At 41.8% G+C, this 22,524-nt stretch overlaps 1 protein-coding gene across 1 annotated transcript in view; it reads right to left on the bottom strand.

Annotated features, from left to right (window-relative positions):
- The window catches only part of BEND7 (BEN domain containing 7), a 45,271-nt gene that overhangs the window by 12,300 nt on the left and 10,447 nt on the right, over positions 1-22,524 (bottom strand). Inside the window, exons 3-7 of the mRNA XM_010001287.1 lie at positions 22,008-22,307; positions 15,406-15,528; positions 12,085-12,350; positions 7,745-7,970; positions 2,072-2,191 (exon numbers count right to left, since the gene is read on the bottom strand). Of these exons, the coding sequence (XP_009999589.1) occupies positions 2,072-2,191; positions 7,745-7,970; positions 12,085-12,350; positions 15,406-15,528; positions 22,008-22,307 (1,035 nt within the window). The remainder of the gene's footprint in view (positions 1-2,071; positions 2,192-7,744; positions 7,971-12,084; positions 12,351-15,405; positions 15,529-22,007; positions 22,308-22,524) is intronic.

The following is a 22,524-nucleotide window of genomic DNA, read 5'->3' as shown; positions in this document are numbered from 1 at the left end:
ATTCCTGCTAGATCCAAAAAGGCACATCTGCCTCTGGCCTCCTGTCAGAGGAACCAGTGCACTCCAGAGCATGGCCAGCAAACTAAGCTTTTCTAGCAATCCAGTTACCATGTACTTTTTTCCCAGCAAATAAACCTGAGGGGCTGCCAGGTACATTGCTGCTCACTACTAATTCACACAGTGGTTAAAGGGTTACCTTTCTTTCTGCACACAGAGACAGATATTGGAGCCTAGCTTATTCAGTCACACTATACTCAGCTCCACTTTTCTTCATAGTCTTGCTAGCTCAGAGACAATATCCTCTGCTTAGATTCTCCCACCCTGAGAAAGGACCAGAGATGGAGGTGGTCTCATTTGAAAGGCAAAAGCTGAATGTCATTGTCACTTTAATTAATATTCTGCAGAGGCACGAAGAAAAGCAAATAAAAAAGGATGATAGAAAATAAAAATCAAAACAAAATTAGGTCAATCCTCTTTCCCGAGGGAGGCTCTGCAGACAGCCCAAGGACCCTCTGCTCCCCATATCTCTGACTGAAATACTTCACTTTATTGAAACCTGGCATCCCACTTCCACCCTCCTGTCCTGGGGGCAATGGGCTAAGTGGCCACCACCACTTGTGTTTAACAAGATTATCTTGTATCCCTCTCTTCTCCCTCCTTCAACACACACAAGAAACCCTTTTAAAGGCCAGTGCTAGTTTGCTTCTCTACTCAGGAAAAATTATGCTCCTGAATAATCTGCACTATTTTTCTCTTCCTGTGTTATTTCTGTCTCTGAGTGTTTCTCATTTTCCTCAGTCTTACACTTTTCCCTCCTGGCATTAATAACATTGTGGAGAAGGATTTCAGATGCAGCCTAAATATGTGCTTCAGAGACAATGCTTTGGACAGCAGATGTTGTCTCTCTGAGACAGGGAACTGGAAAGGACGTTTCCTGCAGTCTTGCCCTCTTTCCCTTTGCCATGGGGGCCACCAGCATCCCCTGCAGAGCCATCAGGTTTCCCATCCTGTCCACATGCCGATGCAAACAGGGACTTAATGGTGGTGAAGGGCAGAAGGGAAGAGGGGAAAAGGCAGGCAGCTAAATACAGTCACAGTGAAGGATCATGTCTGAAGACGTTGGCACAAGTGATGGGCCTCAGACAACCATGTCAGATGCTCTACGTGAGCAACGGGCAAGAAATACAACTATGAGACAGCCTTAAGAAAACACCTGGATGAAGAAAAGTAAGTGAAGCCTTGTATGAAGAAAGCCCCCTGTAGGATAGGAGGCATGAAGATGGGAAGGAGACTGCTTAAGGTTTACAAAGTAATGACATGTCTCTCAACCAGTGATACTGCTTTCCCATTAATTCTGCTGGGGATTTTGAGACTGCACATTGCTGAGAGCTCACCAGCTGCATGTTGCCAGGGTGGGAACTTAACTTTGAGCCTACAGGATGGTCCCAACATCAAGCATGCAGGACACCCCAGCCCAAGCTGAGCAGCTTTGCTGCAAAACCCTGCCTACACTACCCCTTACTCACTGCTGGTGAGCTCCCTCCTATGTATTGCAGGACCTTGTGGCACAACCAGGGTGGGTGGTTTGGTTTGGTTTTTTTAGGTACAGTGCTGGTGATTCTTTCACAAGGAATGTGAGAAAACTCATCTATCCTTCCAAAAACATATAGTTTAGGGGGAAAGGTTGTTTGGGCTATGTCTTAACAGTATAGTGAGTGGCTTGTCAGATCACACAACACAGAATTAAAAAACTTCTGCCTGCAGCCCCAGATGGATCAGATAGTTTAGGATTCAGATGTCACCAAACACTGGGAAAAAGAGTTTGGGTGCTAATGGAAAGGGCTTAGAGAAAACATTTGAGAAAGACTCAAAGTTAACTTGGCTGCAAAGACAGCTCCTAAACTTGCTACCATACCAAGCATAAGGAAACACTGTATTTTACACAGGAACCTGCTAAAATTTTAGAGGTGTAATTTTCATAGGGTGAGCAAGTACAACTTTACAGTCAACAAGAAAAACACTTCTGTGGATGCAAAGGCTCACACGTTTTTCCTTATATTTTTATACATACCTGAGCCTCTTTTTAATCGCCTTCTTGCCAGTTTAATTTGATCCTGAAGAATCTGGACCCAGTCCCTGGGACCAGGAAGTTTATCCACATGGTTAGCAGTGCAGTATTTTTCTGTGAAGACTGAAATAAAAAGATACCATCTTTTGGAAATGTGTCACCAGAATGGAGAAAAGGAGACTGGAGAGGATTATAAACAAAATATAGTAAATTATCCACTCATTAAAAAGTATTTAAATGGCCAAATCTAGGACTGGGAGAACTGGGTCCAACTCAGTGTTTCAGGAGTTCATAATTCAGAAGTCATTTGTGTGTATAACTATCACAGTAATACCATAGTTACTACTTATAAAAGCCAATCCCAGAAGAACAGTCTACACCTGATGTCTTCCATTCATGAATTTCACACAAAGACATCACAGCAGAATGATAGTGTACTTTGAACTGAGTCTCCAGATGTGGCAGGTACTTAAAAATGCTGCCTTCCATATGGAACAAGTAGAGAGTCTCCTGGTGGCCTAAGGCTGGTCAGGTTCCTAAGGCTGCAGGCAAACTAATGAAAAAGAAAAGTCCTACCACTTTGAAAATCTCTACGCTGCCAAACCAGGTGGAATTTTTATATACAATAGAATTTTTATAAAGCTACTAAAAAAGCAAAAAAGCCATTCTTGAGAAAAAAAAAAAAAGAAGTATCCTATAGGTCCAATTATACATTTTGTAAAACTGGTACATAGAGGGTCGTTATCTTTAATTCCATATTTACAGCAAACCTAGCAATGTTATCCCAAAACTACAACATTATAAACGGAGTGAAACTGCTGCAATTGATTTTCACCACACAACTGAGAGGCGTGCAAAAAATAAACAAGAGCAGAAATAGAAAAAGTGTTATTACTGTTAGTATTGCTGTTGTAGCCTTGCTCCGAGGTCTCAGAGCCCAGTGTCCAATTATGACTGGCAAACAAAGAGAGAAAACTGGTCCCAGTTCAAGGAATTTGTAATCTTCGAGAATAAAATGTCACATCAATGGGACAGGGAAGCATGCAACAAAAGTGACAACTTCAGTATTTTTATACACACGTTTTGAACAGTGCTGGCTGGTAAGTATAAAGGGACAGAAAGTAAGCACACCCTCCCAACCCTTCCATGTTACCAGCTTCACAAAACCATTGATGAAAGGCATCAGCAACACTTTCCTCTGTAGTCTGATGAGCAAGGATGTCAGACCAACTCTGAGGGCTTCCCAGAAAAGTCAATACAGGCCTTACCCATCTCCAGTGTCTGATTTGCAACCATTATGGTCTGAGGGTAAAAATAATCTCTACCTTCTGAATCCATACAGTGCCTGACACAATAGGAACTTGATCAATGACTTACAACTCCTACTTATTTTGAACACACAACTGAGTTCCTGCTTGTGACCAGGGCTTGGGGACAACAGTAGGCTGTACCCACAGGTGCCTACTGTAGGAACTATAACTACTGTCCACCGTTGTCTGCTCAGGAAGCCAGAGCCCAGCAGCCTTGGAGAGCAAATACATTAACTTGCTTCTCTTCTCTGACTTGCATGTGACTCTTGAATGAAAGTCAAAATAGCTCTGATTGCTTAACGTGTGGTTATTGAAACACCAACACAAGCAAAAAGGAATGTGAATGTAATAGGCATGAGGCAGGAGAAGTGAGATCTCCCCTTTCTAGTCTACATGAGCTGTACAGTGCCAACAACCCCTGTATCATAGAGTCATAGACTGGTTTGAGTTTATAGAGACTTTTAATCTAGACCACTCCCCTGCTAGGGCAGGTACATCTTACACTAGATCATTCTGCTCAAAGCCCCACAAGCTTTTACATATTGAAAGTCTGTAGTAAGGTCTCCCTAGAGTCTCATGTTCTCCAGGCTGAACAGCCCCAACTCTCTCAGCCTGTCTTCACAGGAGAGGTGCTCCAGCCCTCTGACCATTTTCATGGCCCTCCTCTGGACTTCCTCCAACAGCTCCATGTCTTTCTTGTGCTAAGGACTCTAGAACTGAACACAGTACTCCAGGTGGGGTCTCAATAGAGCACAGCAGAGGGGCAGAATCATCTCCCTTGACCTGCTGGCCACGCTTCTTGTGATGCAGCCCAGGATATGGTTGGCTTTCTGGGCTGTGAGTGCACATTGCCAGCTCATCACTAATTATGTATCCACCAGTACCCCCAAGTCCTTCTCCTTAGGGAAAAGGACTCTTCTCTGAGTCTCTGCTAAGTGGCCACCTTCATCCTCCAGCCTGTATTGACACTGGGGATTGCCCTGACCCATGTGCAGGACCCTGCACTTGACCTTGTTGAACCTCATGAGGTTCACATGGCCACATTCCTCAAGCCTGTCCAGGTCCCTCTGGATGGCATCCCTTCCCTCCAGCAGATCAACTGCATCACTCAGCTTGGTGTCACCTGCAAACTTGCTGAGGGTGCACAGGATCCTGCTGTCTATGTCACTGATAAAGATATTAAACGCTACTGGTCCCAGGATGGGTCCCTGAGGGACACATCACACTTATATCTGAACACAGCTCATTGACTTCTGCAGGAAAGGCCTTTGCTGGCTGTCAATGACATAAAGGAAAAGAAACCGCTTTGGATCTTTTTAAAAAAAATCTTTTAAAATATCTTTTTCCCCCCTGGTTCTGAGTGGTTTATGTGATTGATGTGACTCCCAAGGGAAACTGATTGCCCAGGAGAAACACTGCAACTGATTCAACAAGTGCCACTGAGCACTCAAAGTCAAAAGAGAATTTTTCCATGGCAAATCATCCTGTTGCAGAAACATTAAATGACTCGTAAGGATGGCAGTTAAAATGTTTTCAGACAGGAAGAGCAATTTTCCAGCAAACAGCCCCTCTTCTAAATTCTCAGCATGTTTTTGCCATGAATGTAGCCTTTTCTCCACTTTTGTACCTCTATCATGGCAAAGGACTAAAAGTGCCACGAGCGGATATCTGGGCACGTGGCAGAGAAATGTCCTAATGATGATAATAATGCAAACAACATGGTGTTGTTCTCGTGGAGATTTCATACTGGCTCAGTTATTTCTTGGGATAAATGAAACCACAGTGCCTGGCAGCCCAGCTCTTTGGAGGGAAGAAGGGTGCTATTGGAGCCAGGCTGAGAAAGATCCACAGGATGTCAGCCCTTGGCATCTTATTCCATCCCAGCTTTTAGGGATGGGCTCCCTGATCAGGCACCAGCATTTTGGTAATGCTGTAAATGCCAATAAAGGCTGTTGTTACTACAGCAGTACCTGGTAGTACCATCACAGATGCAATTTATGTGTTAGAACTACAACTCCCTCCTTTCTTTCCCCAGGCTCAAGGTTAAACCAAGCTTCAGAACTTGCTCTGGTAACATGAGCTTAACTACTGAGAAACATTGCTCTCTGCAGTGGGTGACAACTGCTGTTTTAATAGTGCTGCTGCATCTACTGAAAAACATTTCTTTCACCTCAGTCCTGCTCAAATTAGAAGTCTGGGTTTTTTAAAAAATAATTAATTTTGAACTCCTTTTTTTCTTCCATGTAACTTATTTATTGAAACTTTCAAGGAAGAACAAGATACAGATGGAGTGAATTCAACTTCGGGTTTTTGCAGGTTATTAAGCTCAAGGTATAAAAAAGTGTTTGTGATGGAAACATAACAGTAAGTGTAACTGTAAGGAAGTCTGCCAGAAACTCTGTAAAATGTATTAGGACTATGACATGGCCACCACATACACATTATTACAGAATTTCACAGGTTGAAGGGGTCTTCTGGAGGTCTCCATGTACAGCCTGCTGCTCAAAGCACTGCCAACTAGATCATGATGTTCCAGACTGTGATCAGTCAAGTTTTGAATACTTCCAGGAATGAAGATCCCACAGCTCCTCTGAGCCACTGTCCCACTGCTTAACTCCCCTTATATTGAAAATGCTCTTCCTTAATTCATGCTGAAATTTTCCAGGGGTCTGATGACTCTCGTGCCTCTGAGAAATGTCTGACTCCACCTTCTCTCCACCATTCCATTAGGTAGTTGTGGACATCAATCAGGTTTCTCCTGAATCTTCTTCTCTCCAGTTCTCTCAGCCTCTCCTCACGTGACACTTTACATACATACTTCACCACTCACCTGCTTCAGTGCCATAAATACGGGTGGCCCTCCACTGGACTCAAGCAAGTCAGTATCTTTCTAGCGTGGGGAGATGGGGCCAAAAGTGGACACAGAGGTGGTTGCAAAAGGTTCCCCTGCCTCCTTTTGCTGTCAATGGACTTCTAGAAGCTCTTCTCATTGCCTTATCTCTCCAAGGTTAGCAATCTGCACCTCAGGATGAGTCACAGCCTCTAAAATAAGCTCTACTTTGCAACACAGCCTGTCTTTGGTAACTTGGGTATTTTCCCTACTATATCAACTTTCAAAATAATAGATTCCAGTTCAGAATCTTTGACTTAATACTAGTTCTTTCTAAGTTGGGATCACAGACTTTGAAGGTACATGTGTTTTTCTGGAAGCTAGGGAGCAGTGATCACTAAGAAAAACGAAGAAATTTGCTCCCACAAGAGAACCACCACAGTTCATAGAATCATAGAATACCAGGTTGGAAGGCACCTCAAAGATCATCTGGTCCAACCTTTCTAGGTACTACAGTTTATATGAGATGGCTCAGCACCCTGTCAAGCTGAGACTTAAAACCGTCCAATGTGGGGGGATCAACTACTTCCTTTGGAAGACTATTCCAATGGTGTGACTGTCCTCATGGTGAAAAATTGACCTCTCTTGTCCAATTGCAATCTCCTCATGAGCAACTTGTGCCCATGACCCCTTCTATTTTCCATGTGACTCCTTGTAAACAGGGAGTCTCCATCTTCTTGGTAGCCACCCTTTAAGTACTGGAACATGATAATGAAGTCTCCCCTAACCCTTCTCTTCTCAAGGCTAAACAAACCCAGTTTTCTCAGCCTCTCCTCCTACAGCAGGTCCTCCAGTCCTCTGATCATCCTTGTGGCTCTTCTCTGGACCCTCTCCAGCCTGTCCCATCCTTTTTGTAAAGCGAGGAGCAAAGATGAACACAACATTCCAGGTGTGGTCTGACAAGCACTGAATAGAGCAGGATTATGACTTCTTGACCTCTGCTGGTGATGCCCTTGTTGATGCAACCCAGCATCCTGTTGGCTTTCTTTGCCCTGCAGAGCACTGTTCACTTATGTTGAGCCTGTTCTCCACCCAGACCATCAGGTCCCTCTCCACAGGGCTGCTCTCCCAGTCCCAGTATTATCTTCCCCACCTCTGCCCAGTCCAGCCACCAACTGCTAAACTATCTACAGAGAAGACAGAGCCAGAGACAGTGCAAGCCTCAGAATTTTGATGGAAGAGGATCAGTTATGCTGTCATTATGTTTTTCAAGATTCCTTTGCACCTCCAATATTCAGAAAAAAATATCTAAATTATCTTATACAAACACTGAAAGCCTGACTTCAGAAAACAGGATCACTGGCTTAAAATTAACACAAGCTTCCCCTGTAGAAGATATTTTTAACATGTGAATGAAAAGGAGTAAGACTGTGTATTTTAATAGGTCTAACACACATCAGAAATTCTAATCCCCTTACACTCTCCTTCGCTGAGCGTATGTTCTAGTTATACACAGGAAAGAAAACAAAACCATACCTTTTATTGCACCCACAATATTTTGGTCTAGTCCTTTCCGGTTGTCATTGAGGCCTCTTTTCCTTTTGCCATTTGGTAAAGAGTTAGCCAAAGTCTTGTCATCAAAAAATGCACAGACCAGCTTCCTAAAGAGCAGACTTCCTGAGCGAGTGTAGTTTGATAATATAGAGTCCAGCTGGGATTTGGGCATGAAGACATCAAAGCCTTCTGCAAGTTGCACTTCTGGCTACCAAAAGAATACAAATGTTTTAATTAAAAGAGCATTCAAAGCTATTATTTTACTTCAATCATGCATCTGATGAGACTTTACAATCACTTAATCAAACCGTGACTTTTTTTTCCCCAGCTTTTCAGTACCACAACAGCTCAGAATTCAAACCCCATCAGTGAATAAGCACCTTAACAGGCAAATCAAATAATCATACTCATGTCTAGTCACTGTAATAGTTAACAATTACTGACATTATTTCTAGGCGTACAGCTAACAAAAAGAAAAGAGATACCTCTCAATATTGGATAATCATGACAAACCAGAGGATCATCACAGAGCAATATTCCTACCTGAAGCTTTTTGGACACTTATCTAACCATTTTATGGACTTGTTTCACTGCCAAATGATGTGAATGAGCACACTGTGGGGCAGCCAGGTGCTTCCAAGAAGGACAATTGCAAGGCTACTGGCTTCTTCCATGTGGTTTCCCAAGAGGGCTTCCAAGCGCAGATGGAGCCCATGTGAGTGGATGATGAGTTTGAAGGTTTGCCCTTAGAGCCAGTGCTTGCTGATCATCACTTTCCCCTCCTTTTCATATTCCCAAAATACATGGTTAGAACAGGATGATGTCAGATAGCTTATTTCAGCACAAAAAACTCCACCACCTCAGTTGTAAATCACAGGGATTTACACAACTGCTGGAAAGTGATATGGAGGAGAAGAAGAAGAAACAAAATCATCCTGTATTTCACAAGATTTTTTTCTCAAGTACCTTGTGGGCCAAAGCAGACAAAGGCCTTCAAGGAAGTCCCCTTAGTAAGAATCTTTTTGCTGCCCCTGTCTGCACACATCAGAAATTACACAAACAATATTGGCAGTATTTTATTCTGTGACTACCACACAGTGCTTACACAAGAAATCTGTATGGAATCATTATAGCTCTAGAATGAAGATAAATCATGCACAAACTAAAATTTTAATATATTATCTGGAAGTTGGGCAAGGGGAGGAGAAAATCAGTGGTCATGATGTAAGAAAATAAGCTAACATTACCACCTTGCTCCTACTAACTTCCACTTTTCCCCCCTACAAGAAAATACAACCAGCAGTGATGGTATGTTTTCAGAGATGTTTACAGAGCAAATGCCATCTCCCATCAAATCACCTGGAAACATCATGAGTCTAGACAGAAGAAAGGGCTGCCAATCTCAGAAGTATTTGGCTGTGTAACTTTCCCCATGCATTTTTCAAAATCAATATCAAGAGAGCTACAGCAAGCAGAATATTTTCAAAGCTTATATTGTCATTGGATATGCATGTGCATTGTGTGATAAAACTGAAGATTACAATGCTCTGGGAAACGAGGGTGAAGAATCTTAAAATATGCAGATAGTAATAAAAACTAATCTCCAAAAAGCACACAAGTTTCTCAGCTTGTTCTGGATGAAAGTTGTTGTTTTTTTACCTTGAGAACCTTCAAAATGCTGGATCCAGCAAAACAGAGTTATTCTATTTGACAATCTTCTGATGTAGGTGGGTTTTTAATGTTACTCCTAGACTTTCTGGTGACAGAAAAGATTTTCAAGTGCAAATAAATGTGTTTACAACTTGGGAAAAACTTTACCTCATGTCAGTCAAAACACAGAATGTAGTTGTCATGGTGATGAAGGTATCTTGTCCTATTCTGTAGCCTGAGGCTTGTGATAGCAATCTAAGATGACCTCAATGATATAAGACACCTCCCACAGACAAAACACCTTCACCAATACAGCTGTAAAATACATCTGAAACCTCACCAGAGCACCAGCATGGAGGAGTCAATGATAAGTTTTACTATTTTATTCTTAATATAGGAATCAATTTCTTGTATCAGTGAAATAATTTGAAGGCAAACTCCTGATTTATTCTTGCCTTCCTTTAGTAGCAAACTATTCTTCAATCTAAGACAATCAGTGCCTAATTGGACTTTAAAAGCAAAAGGAAAAGCATTTTTTAGCAGATAATGATCATGGCATAAGGAACCGGTGGGTAAACTATTCATGTACAATAAAATAAATAAGTCCTGAATGCCAAAGGCTTTTGCTGTGCTAAAACTGACAGGCAGTGAATTAGATTTAATCCTAGACATTTTACTAGGTTGTACAGCATAGATTAGAAATGATTAGAATATAAATGGAATATTATAAAACTAAAACAAACATGAGAAAGTTTAACTGAGATTAACAGACGACTGCATTTAAAAAGCAGGTTCTCTAATTCATGGGCCGGATTAAAAGTTGGTCTCACAAAGCCTTTTTCCATCTCCAGAAGTAGCAGTATTTCACCTCAGCAAATCAGAACTAATTGCATTTGGTTTCAGTAGCCCCAGTTTTATACATATGAAACTGAGATTTTTCTTGAAAGTGCAATAAACACTGGCAAAGTAACAGTGGTGACAGTGGTGATGTATGACACATCCCACACGACAGACAACCTGGGCAATATTCTCAAAGGAAAAGTCATTTATGGTGCTATGTAAAATGTCTTTCAGTTTTTTCAGACATGCTGGTCATAAGCACACTGAAGATGCTTATGAATAAATAGCAAAAGATAGTACTGCCATTCATTCTGAGAGATGTGACTTTCTCTGGCCTTCTCAAAATGTTTCAGGTCACATTTTATTTCGCTGTGAAATATACCTATTTTCAGAACTCAACTGTTTTCTTTCCAAAGACAAAACAAAATCAATTTGTGTGTCTCTGGGTTCTGGCTCTGTAAATGCAGTCAAACAACCACTGTGGTAAACAGGGGCCAAAGCACAGCAGGGCAGATGAGGACCTGATTTATAAGCCACATGTTTTATCTTTTTTTTTCCTCAGGTCAAACTGGCACCAACCAAGAATTGTGTCCAGCAATGGAACACATTCATAAAGTTAAATTAAATTCCATCCAAGTACAAAACTGGTTTCAAACCCACATTTCAAGCTGAAAAGAGTGCCACAAGCAAAGAATAATTCTAAGCACAAACTATGTATTGGAGATAAATTACCAGTCCCTCCCCAAACCATACCCTTAAACCCTATTAAGAATAATACTACAAAAGGAAAACCTCTAAAAAAGTATCAAATTAGTTATTTTGTATCCCTGTACTGACTCTATGGCACAAGACTGCAATCTAATTAGTGGTGTGGCTTGCATCTATATAACTGAATTATCATGACTGCTCTTTTTTATTATTACTTCCCACTTCCAGATAGGTAGAACATCATCTGCTGCATTGTTTTCATTTATACTTATTGATACTGAATTTAATTATGTTTTTCTAGCTCATACAACTTAGGAAATTGGAAACTGCCTGCTCAAAATTAAAACTATATTAAGAGAAATTAATGATCAGGTTACTCATCAGTGAACAGGTTCAGATGACACCTACTTGGTCATTAAACAAAGCCAATCAGCCACCAGATACATGACAGTTCTACCAGTGGGTACCAGTTGCACCAATCAAGAAAACATGCTTATTGCAATTTTACATTGACAAGTACACATTTTGACAGCAGCAACTTTTGGCCCCTTCAGTCCCACTGACATCAGCAGCAGCATCAAGGCCCTCATCCAGCAACCACAGTGATGAAGATCAAATGACCCAATTTATCAGAGACTGAGGTATGAACTATATAGAGGTGAGGAACCCCCTGAAGCCAGTGGGACCAGCCAGGCATGAAACACAGCACATAAACACATCCTGGCAGGATAAAGGCATATGTGTGGACTATGTGTGCTTGTCAGCAAATGCCAGGGTTGAGAATGGTTTATACAGGCAGTGCTTTTCACGGCTCCTGATCTCATGGTGCCTCTTGGCAACAGGAGAGCTGAAGAACAAGTTTTTGCTGCAAGCTCAAACAACAGGCAGCCTTGAACTCAAGGGAGAGCTACACACTCATGGAAGCTGGAAAAGAAACAAACCTCAAAACTTTGCAATCAGCACCCCCCATGTCTAACCCTACTGTCTCCATTCAACCCTACACAAGATTTGCTTGTTTATTCTAATAAGAGGGAACAGACGTCAACCTGACTTGAGTACTGATTCTCCTGAGTGAGTTAGTGCTTTAAAATCCTGTGATCCCACACATTAAAATATTAACTTACATCTGATGAAGCCGATTCAAGGATAATTCCAAATCCTGAAACAGGGGTTTCTGGTTTTAGGGGGGGTTCATCTGCTTGCAGACTTGATCGTTCCGAGTTTGCCGATAGCTTCTTTTCGCTCTCTGCGGCGTTGGGTTTCCTATTTCCAGTAACTGGTTCAACAGTTTTGAGGGGCAGTTTTTTCTTTTTATTTCTCTTTCTTGATATTGTCGACTTCTGTGCACAAATCAGGGGAACAGGAGGCTGCTGTCTGTTTTGAGTCCCAACTGAATGAAAGAAAGTAATGAACTAAATGCAGAGACAACAGCACCCGTGTAACCATGGACGCACCGTTCAACTACCGACACACTGAACTCGTCTTCTAGATAAGCAGAATGGTTTGGGCATGTGAAACAGATACATTTTATCACCTTTGCATAAGTTTCCAATCTGTACAATGGAGATAATGACACTGAGCTCCACTATGAGGTTTTTCAAGACACACTGATGAATAGTGTTGAAGGAAAATTAGGAATACATGGCTCTCTTTCCTAGTGACCACTGGATAGTTGGTGACATGAAGGACTTAAGCAATGATTAATTTGTACACCCTCTTGAATGACTGAGAATCTCGTTGTCTTTGAGAATCTTTTCCTGATAAAATAAGGTAATACAAGGGCTAATGGAATTGCAGTTATTTTTATGAATGTAGTTACCAAGTTAATTAGCTCAGCAAGAACACTTCAAGTACCATTATGTCAAAAATGAGTGAAAACACTATTCAATAGTTTAATTTCTGGGAAAAAAGTAACCCAAAGTTGCATCAGTTTGTTTTGCTCTTGTTCATACACAGAAACTGACAGTTCCCGTGTTACCTCTGAAATCTAAGAGACCATATTTGATATTTATCAGTATTTTGCATTTTCCAGTATCCCAAATAATTTGTATTTGGGATGCTTGTATAATGCTTGTATACATTAAAGCACCAATCCTAAACTTGTATCAATATAAGTGAGTCCTCCAGCAGAACACTGCACATACAATTACATGTCTGGATGAATCAGTAAGATCAAGGTCAAAAGAAACAAACAAAAAAGCCAGAAGTGCTACACGTGCAAATCAAACTCATTTGAGCTACGTGTGAACTACAAATAGTCCTCATCTACACAGCCTGAGGAAAAAAAAACACCTTGGAATACTGTTTATTAAAGATTTCTGAGGTATTTCATTTCTGGTAAGGATTTACAAGACTGTAATTTTTATTTTATCATTTGGACAGAATGGTGTTTGAATACTTAAATAAGTCATTATGTTTTCACTCACATATTTGCATTTTAGGTTTTTTTCTTTAGCAACAAAAATGCTGAATTATTATTTTTCTCTACAAACCCATAATTCCATGCCTACCAGAAAATATTAACTATTCTCAGTGAATCAAGAGATGCACTAATTAACAAGGTACTTGTAGTCCAGATACATAATAGATAAGAAACTCTCCTGCTACTGAGGAGCCAGCTGCTCTGGCATAAACCTCAGCCCTGTACCTCTCACCCACAAACCAGTTTTAATCATGCATTTAATTTCAACAAAATTGGTGCAACTGTGTAAAGAATTCCCTGTTCCAGCAAAGATTGATAACCTGAGTCTTTGTGTGCTTCTTTGTAAACCAGTGACTTTTAGAAAAGCATTTTGATATGACAAAACCTGTCTGATCCTTCCTGTGGCTCACTCAGGCATTATACACTGCAAAGACAAGGAGTTCAGTCAGCCCTTCACTCCACCCATATTTCAGTTAATTACTCAACACTCCCTTTTCTTAGAATCATAGAATCACAGGGGTTGGAAGGGACCTTTGAAGATCATCAAATCCAACCCTCCCTGTTGCAGCAGGAACATCCAGGGCAGATCACACTGAACATGTTCAGATGGGTCTTAAAAGTCTCCAGAGAAGGTCTTATCCAGCTACTCTAGGTGAAAAACCTCCATGGCTCCACCCCCCACCACAATGGATGGGACACTCAACTGACAAAATCTCCAATGTCTCCAACTCCCCATTGGCATTAACACTAATTTTTAGGAAGCCTGGAGGCTGCAGCTTCATAGCAGCCTACAATGACCAACCTAACTCCCACCTGCCATGGTCTCGTTATCTTGCTGGCTCCAGTGCTCTTCTGGCTCTGCACTGTTGTTTCAGCTCCTAACCCAGCAGAAAACGAGATTCAACAGTTTTCCCCAAGGAACAGATCATTACTGGTTCAGCCAGTAGTTCAACCAGTATGAGAAGGGTGGAGGCCACAACATGCAGCAGCTAGCTCAGTTGAGGCTACCACAGAGCTGTAACTTGAAAGATCTTTGAATGAAGTGTTATTGTATAACTTCAAGTGGCCTTTCCATATTTTTTTTTTAGCACTCAAATTCGTGAACTGGAAAACAGAGAACAGGCAAAGTAGTGTTTCACTCCACCCAGAAGAGGCCACCTCTGAATGAACACACCATGAGAACAAACTGGGGGTGGTTATGGCATACTGACCTACCCCCTCAGCTCTCACTCCTAGAGTACCTAACCACATTCAATTGAGTTTTTTTTTCAATTTAGCCTTAAAAGATTTTTACAAGATAACATTCCATGTTAGAGGGAAAGATCTGAGAAGTAAAAATTACATTTCCAAGCAAAAATTTGACTTTGAACCCTGTGTCAATAGAGCAGGAAACAGTCCAAGGTTTCCTGGGTCTCCACATGGATTTCTGTCTTCATAGAAACACAGAATGTTTTGGGTTGGAAGGGACCTTAAAGATGATTCAGTTCCAACCCCCCTGCATGGGCAGGGACACCCCCCACTAGACCAGGTTGCTCAGAGCCCCATCCAACCTGTCCCTGAACACTTCCAGGGATGGGGCATCCACAACTTCCTGGGCAACCTGTGCCAGTGTCTCACCACCCTCACACTGAAGAATTTCTTCCTAATGTCTAACCTAAATCTCCCCTCTTCCAGTTTTAATCCATTACCCCTTGTCCTAGCACTGTATGTCTTTGTCAAAAGCCCCTGCCCCACTTTCCTGTAGCCCCTTTAGGTACTGGAAAGCCACTATGAAGTCTCCCAGTAGCCTTCTCTTCTCCAGGCTGAACAACCCCAATTCTCAGCCTGTCCTCATGGATGAGGTACTCAAGCCCTCTGATCACCTTTGTGGCCTCCTCTGGACTCGCTCCTAGAGCTCCAAGTCTTTCTTATGCTGGGGGCTCCAGAACTGGACACAATACTCCAGGTGGGGTCTCACTAGACCATTCCTTCTAAAAAGAAGATGCTCGTCATGGATACACATGTATGGGACCAGTCATTGTACCTGCTTGAATCTGCATCAATTTTCGCATGGTCTTGAGCTCTTGAAGAATAGCCTGTAGGGTTGACTGGCAATTACATGTACAGCAGTTTGGTCCAATTGATGAATTCACCACTGGGACTTCTCCTGAAAGAGAGAGGAACAAAAATGGGGAGAGATACGTAATCCACCCCAAAACACCCAAACAACAATGACGAGCAGGCATTTATTATCAAAGCAACTGATTGTAAAATTAGATCCAAAGCAAGAAAGCAAGTAATTTTCAACATGGTCCCTTTGAAGAGGAAGGAGCCTCTAGTTTTTATCCTATTACTAGATTGTGCAATTATATATAGTAGGGGATGCAATGTTACATGGACTGGAGAAGACTGCTCAGAGCCTGAATACAATGTGCTCTTCACAGCAGGGCTCTCTGTCAGGCTAGTTCATCTTGAATAACAATAGCACCAAACCTCATTATAAACATACTCACTTTATCACACACACAAAAAAAGCCCATCTCCCGGAACAATCTTACAAAGAATGAAGACAGTCTGTGTAATAAAGGTTTATACTGTACATTAAATGAGGGCCTAAGAATTTTTTAACTACTTGAGTATTACCTGTGATTCTTCACCATGTGAAGAATTGAGGAAAATAAAATCTCCTACTCAGAAAAATGAAAAAAAACAACAAACCACCAAACCAGGATGGAAAAGAACCACCAGCAAGAAAAGCTTTCAAATCTATTCTTCTGTTTGCTAGTGTGGGACTGTTTCCTACAGCATGTTTTCTAGCACTGTGACCTACAAGATTTCCTCTGAAAATGAATATGGTAGCTCAACAGATACTCTACTTTTCTAGTAATCCCTACTAGTGTTTAGCAGAATTTATATTTAGTTCTAGCCCTCTGCAGTGCTTTTTTTACTGCCTTGCTTTCCAGAAGTTTTGCTTAGTAGGTCCTGAATTGGGATGGGTTGTAACAGCTGAAAGATTTCAAGCTTTACCTGAATACTTGTATCCTGCACTTCAATTTAAAATAGCTGTATCCTTAGATTTAACACTGCAAATAAAAATTTCAAAATTCAACAAAACACCTAGCAGTATCTGCTTGTAACTGAGGCCAGATGGGATGCACCTCCCCTTCATTTCAAAATGTGCTTACAGTTGTTTAAATTGATGGCTGTTTTACTGCTCATCAAAGCATGCAAGGGGAGGGATGATCATTTTATGAAGATAGGTACAAATGGATCTAACAGAAATCATCTCTCTTGGTGTCATATGTGGTGGACTTCAGAAAGTGATTTCCCTTTTTCTTCCATAGCCTGATAGTTATCAGGTGCTCCTTTAATCATTACCTAGCTAAAGTGAACATGAGCAACTCATTTAATCTTTGCTCATAAATCCTCCTATTTTTCATTAGTACTTCTGCTTTCCTCTGAAGCCAAACCAGTTTATTAATACCTTTTTAGGTTTAGTTTGTGTTCTTTCATCAGAGCTCCCTGATGTCAGACCCACACAGATCCCCTGACTTCAACCCTCTTTTGAAATGGCTGAAAATCTGGCCACCACTGAATTGCTCCCACCCTTCTTCCAGTGTGTACCTCCATTCTCAAATCTCCCTTCCCAGACACTTGTTTTCTACCTCCTTCCATTCAGTCCTTCAGCTCTGAGGCAACATCTATCAGGCTTGAGCAAACAGGTGGTCATTCTCCCCAAACTGAGCTACTTGTGAAGCTAAATTGATATGTCACTTAGAGACTGCTGACACCATCTGGGTGTCGCTCAGCTCCTTTCCTCAGATGTTTAGATCTGAGGATTAGTAGTGTTTGTCCACACTTACTGCAGTTACAAATCTTGGCATTTTAAAATACCATCCGTGGACAAAACCTGTTAATACTGCATTGAAATAAATGGAGCAGTTTAAGAATCTCTGTAAATCTAGCAAACATGAATGCAATAGTTCCACCAGCTTCTCTAAGGCTTCAGCTGTAACTACAACTTCTCAAAAGGAGAAAGTGATCTGGGAAAGAGGCTGAGAGTCTCAAATTAAAATAAAAAAAGGTTACTGACTCAGCAGGACTCTGCCTAGTTTGATCTCACCCTTCCTTTGTATGGTGTCTATTCACACTGAAAGTTCCTCGGGCACTGATGGGATTTTATCTTTTCAATGGTCCATAAAGTGCAGAGCCCATTGTTACAGGTACATGGAGAAAATAAATAATGTTATCTTTAGCTTTGCAGCAGATGACTCAGATACTCAACTTGGCTAAACCAATACCCTTTACCTATCTGTTAAAGGTAGACTTTTAAGTAGATGAGGTTCAAGACAACTTATAACTTATTAGCATCAGCAAAGCTCCATAACTTTACATAAAAGAAGCAGGTACCCCAGAAATGGAGTCCCAGAAAAGGAGGGGAACTTTATTAATAAAAGACAAATAGATAGTAATAACATCCTTCCTCCAGTGGTTTCTCAGCTGCTTAAGACTAACAAGCTCCTAGGGATAAGGCCCATCTTCTCCATTAGAATCCAGTATTCTCACTGCTCATTGCAGGGGGGTTGCACTAGATGACCTTTAAAGGTCCCTTCCAAGCCAAACTATTCTGTGATTCTGGTGGGCCTCGGGAAGTAGTATCTGACCCACTACAGCAGGAGACAGGGCTGGTGGCTTTTGTTTCCTTCTAAACAAAGACTGCATTGTGGTGAACTGCATGTGAAAACTTGAACTCATTGTATCAGTAAATACCTGTACTTCTTTCCTGTTGCAATACAACATGCTCCTAATGAAAGGACACAGAATCCTAATGGAAAACCAAAGGGTTTGTTTCCCCATTAAGACATGGGGGATTTACATTATAATCCCCATTAGCATTGATAAAAATTACCCATGTAAATATACCACAGGTATTGGAAATGGGAAAAGAGACCACCAATATTTAAAATCAAAGCAGGGTTCTTCTGACTTCATACATATTCATGAGGGTTTTTTATTTTCTTTCTATCCTCCCTCTTCTGATCAGTTACTGTATTGTAAGAAACATCTTGGAGACTGTTCTCAGTCATTGTTCCAAGCACTGTCTTTATCATTTTTAGAGGACAAAAGCATCCCTTTTCAACCCGTTATAAATCAATTTTTAATTTTAAAAGGAGAACAGACTTTTTATTTTCATGAAGGAGTCTTTAAAGAGCCATCTCCATCTCTTTTGGAAGCTAGCCAGCAGGCAAATTTGATACCAGTTTGTATGATTGAGAGAAGGAGATGACACAAATACGTTAGTTGCTTCCTCCTTATGAGCAGTGATTGGCCCAGGACAGTGGTTCTTGCAGCTGGGTCTGCTGCCAGTGAACTCACCTGATGTCACATTGCTGCCACGAGTTCACATTTGGAAAGCACGCAAGTGAAATCCACGGAAAACAATCTTAACATACCCAAAGAGCAATTCAGCTGCTGCATCACTGTTGGATTTGCTTTCCCTTTTCTCTCACCTGTTTTTGCCAGTACCTTTTCCATGACTGCTTTCTACACCAGCACCTATTAAAGATCCATTCCAGTCATCCCTTGAATCACCTTTACTAGGTGAGTATATAACTGTACTACTTAGACTTAGCATGCCTATTACATTCAAATTCAAGTTAATTCAGAGAGCCTACAACTTGTACCTTGGCTTCCTGTATGGTTCCTATCTACAATGGACAGCAAGAGTTTCTGGACAATGCACCTGCTCTAGATGCTTGGACCTCTCCCCAGTGATGATTCACCAACACAGATTAGGGAGTGACCTGCTAGAAAGCAGCTTCAGGGAGAAAGATCTTGGAGTCCTGGTGGACAACAAGTTACCCATAGGGCAGCAATGTGCCCTTGTGGCCAAGAAAGACAATGGTATCCTGGGATGCATTATGAAGAGTGTGTCCAGCAGGCTGAGATTCTCTTCCCCTTCATCTGTGCCCCAGTGAGACCCTCCCTGGAGTACTGTGTCCAGTTCTAGACTCCCCAGTTCATGAGGGACAGGGATATGCTGGAAAGAGTCCAACAGATTCTACAAGGATGATTAAGGGACTGGAACATCTCTCTTATGAGGAAAGGCTGAGAGACCTGGGGCTCTTTAGTCTGAAGAAGAGAAGACTGAGAGGGGCTCTTATTAATGTTTACAAATATCAAAAGGGTGGGTGTCAAGAAGAGTGGGCCAGTTTCTTTTCAGTGGTGCCCTTTGATAGGACGAGGGGCAATGGACAAAAAACTGGAACACATTAAGTTCCACCTCAACATGAGGAAAAACTCCTTTACTGTGAGGGTGATGGAGCACTGGGACAGGCTGCCCATAGAGGCTGTGGAATCTCCTTCTCTGGAGAATTTCAAGACCTGTCTGGATGTGTTCCTGGGTGACCTCCCCAGATGACCCTGCAGGGAGGTTGGACTTAATCTCCAGAGGTCCCTTCCAGCCCCTACCACGCTATGATTCTATGACCCAGGACTGTCAGCCCCAGGTGTCCTACCAGCTTATGTTCTCCCTGAACAGTTTTGCTTTGATGAGTTTAAACACAAGGCACAGTATCTCCCCTGAGGTATTGCTCAGCACTTTTATATCCAGCTTTTAAGGGCTCTGTCCATCCTCTGAATAACCTCTAAAATACTAAGGAGCTCAGGCTTCCAGTGTAAAAGGGATGGGGGGAACGAGGCATGTTACAAATAGCCTCACAAAATAGCTGTGTGCTAGGTGAGAAGCAGTGTCAGAGCTTGCTCACAGCCCAGAAAGGCATAAAAATTTTTCCCTTCCTAGAGACCAGGCTCTGGAGCCAAAGCAGCAAAACTGCCCAGCAGGATCACAACACCCCCCTGGAGGCAGACACCTCTAACCAAGTATGCAGATTGTTTGTTCAAAGGTGGCCAGCAGAGAGGGCCCACACCCATCTTTATGTAATAACCTAAAAGAATGCATTCCTTTCTGCAGCAGGACAGCTGCAGAGGGAGGGGTGGAAGGTGCCTCCTGGTGCAGTCCTCCAAGAGCTGGGAGCCTGGACATTCATTCACCTTGTCCAGCCCAGGCGGTCACTCAACCCAACTCTTCTACTGTCTCACAGACTGTTCTAACCTGTAAGAGATCATAAATCAGCGAAACCCTTCCTCCTTATATGAAAAATTCAGGTGCTGACATTTTCTTGCATATGGGGCCAAATCCTGTCAACATGTTCTAGCTCACATGCTGAATCAGGCCCCTGAGGGGATGGAGGTGCTGCTCCACCTACTTTCTGGATCTGGGAACTAGGCACCTAAGCTGTGCAGGCTTGGGCACTTCTGTGCATGCAGAGAACTGCCTCTGACAGTGCACAGGGAATCTGGGGGCAAAGAGGGTGATGTGTGATGAATTACAGATCCTTCCACATTTAGAAGTTTGTTACAGTGGAATTTTGAGAAGAGAGTTTTAGACTTGGATGCTAAATCCCATAAAGTCTTTTCCCCTCTCCTCTGGATCTGTGTCTTTAAAAAAAGCACAACTATTTTTTGTATTATAAAATAATTAAAACAATCTTAACTTATTAATCTTAAACTTATTGCAACATCTTTCTTTAGGTCACCTGGTACCTCTGTGTGAATCACTGTCTCTGCAGAGAAATGGTCAATCTGGTAAAACCTGTGGCTGCATGATTTTTTAGTGCAGGGACAGCACTTCCTAAAGGACAGTGCCAAGAATGAAAAGTTGTTCGTTTTTTTATCTGTTACAAGCAATGAGAATTTGTATTCCTCTAGAGGAGGACATGCAGCAGATGTTCCTATTGGGAAGTATGAATACCTTCAGAATCAACTGGAAACTGAGAATGTTTTCAGATTCAAACTCACAATTTTTTATTTTCCCAAATTTGGAACTAAGGTACACCTTTACTCTAAATTTAGGGTTGAATATTGGAGGAAAAACTTTCTGAATTGAAATTAGAATATTAAGGAAGACCTTCAGCAATCCAGGAGTAAAACCTCAGCTCTCTGGGACTTAAAACAAGAGAAAAAAAGCATTTTAAGGGCACACTGCCATCTACTTCAGGGCAGAATTCTCTGCCAGCACAAGATGGACCACGCTCTAGTACATGCTGTTCATAGGTAGATTCCATCATCTCTTTTCTCCAATGGCCCCATCAGAATAAAAGCCTAGGGCTATCATGGGATTTTGTACCTGAAGTTCAGAGGCCAGTTATAAGGCTGATGCCACCCTCTTATGAACTTCAGCAGAATCCTGCTCTGCAAGTGGTGTCACAACAGCCCTACGTTACTCGTTGCAAAGAGGAGTGGTAGTGGTTGACATTTAATTAGCTAAGAATTTAATAACGATGGCAAAAGCTGTTTTAATATGTACTGTATAGAAATTAAGCCTGTAGCAGCATTGAGTAATTCTGTCCTATCACTGGGAATGCATTTTAAAAGCTAAGACAGATGGCAGCAGAATTACTCCATGCCCGCTTTCGCACCTTTTCAAAGTGATAACTATGTGCTCATTTTGTAGACTCTGAACTATAACTGATTTCAATGCAGTGGTACAATAAATCATCACAACAAAGGCAGAAATTTAGTACTGTACAAGGAAAGAGAGGGGAAAAAAAATGTACTATCCTCAGTATCTAATGCAGATCATACCGTTGGATGCCGCGATTCGTGTTTGATTTTGGAACGTTCTGGATCGAGTCCCGTATTGCCCTGAAAAATGGCTGGGTTGGGGTGATAATTCATTCCATGAACTGCTCTGTGAAGGATGAAGGCTGGCCTGGGACTCAGCAGGGGGATTCAGGCGCTGGGCCCAGGATAAGTCTAAATCTTGGGGCTCCTCCTTCAGTTTTTCTCCTTCTTTGCCAACGCGTTGATAGATTCTTCCAGTGCTGTCATTCAGTAATCTCCTCATCCCTGTAATTTGTTTTTTAATTTCCCGGCTTTCATCCCCTAATGAAAACAGAGCCACAGTTATCACTGTAAATTAGCAAAAACAGTAATGGGTAGAGATTAGTGACTTTAGATGCCAATAAAGAGCTGGAGTACAAAAATAAGTAAATAAAGACGAGAAAGAAAAGATGAGAGATGGTTGAGCGGCCGCTGGCAAGTACCAGGCTACGCTTTAGCACAGCCCTGGTTGACATCTCGTGGTTGAAAGACCTGCTGA

The sequence above is a fragment of the Chaetura pelagica genome, unplaced genomic scaffold (genome assembly GCF_000747805.2).
Source record: "Chaetura pelagica isolate M959 unplaced genomic scaffold, ChaPel_1.0 scaffold66, whole genome shotgun sequence".
NCBI classification, from domain to species: domain Eukaryota; kingdom Metazoa; phylum Chordata; class Aves; order Apodiformes; family Apodidae; genus Chaetura; species Chaetura pelagica.
This window is presented reverse-complemented; position numbering and strand designations above follow the sequence as displayed.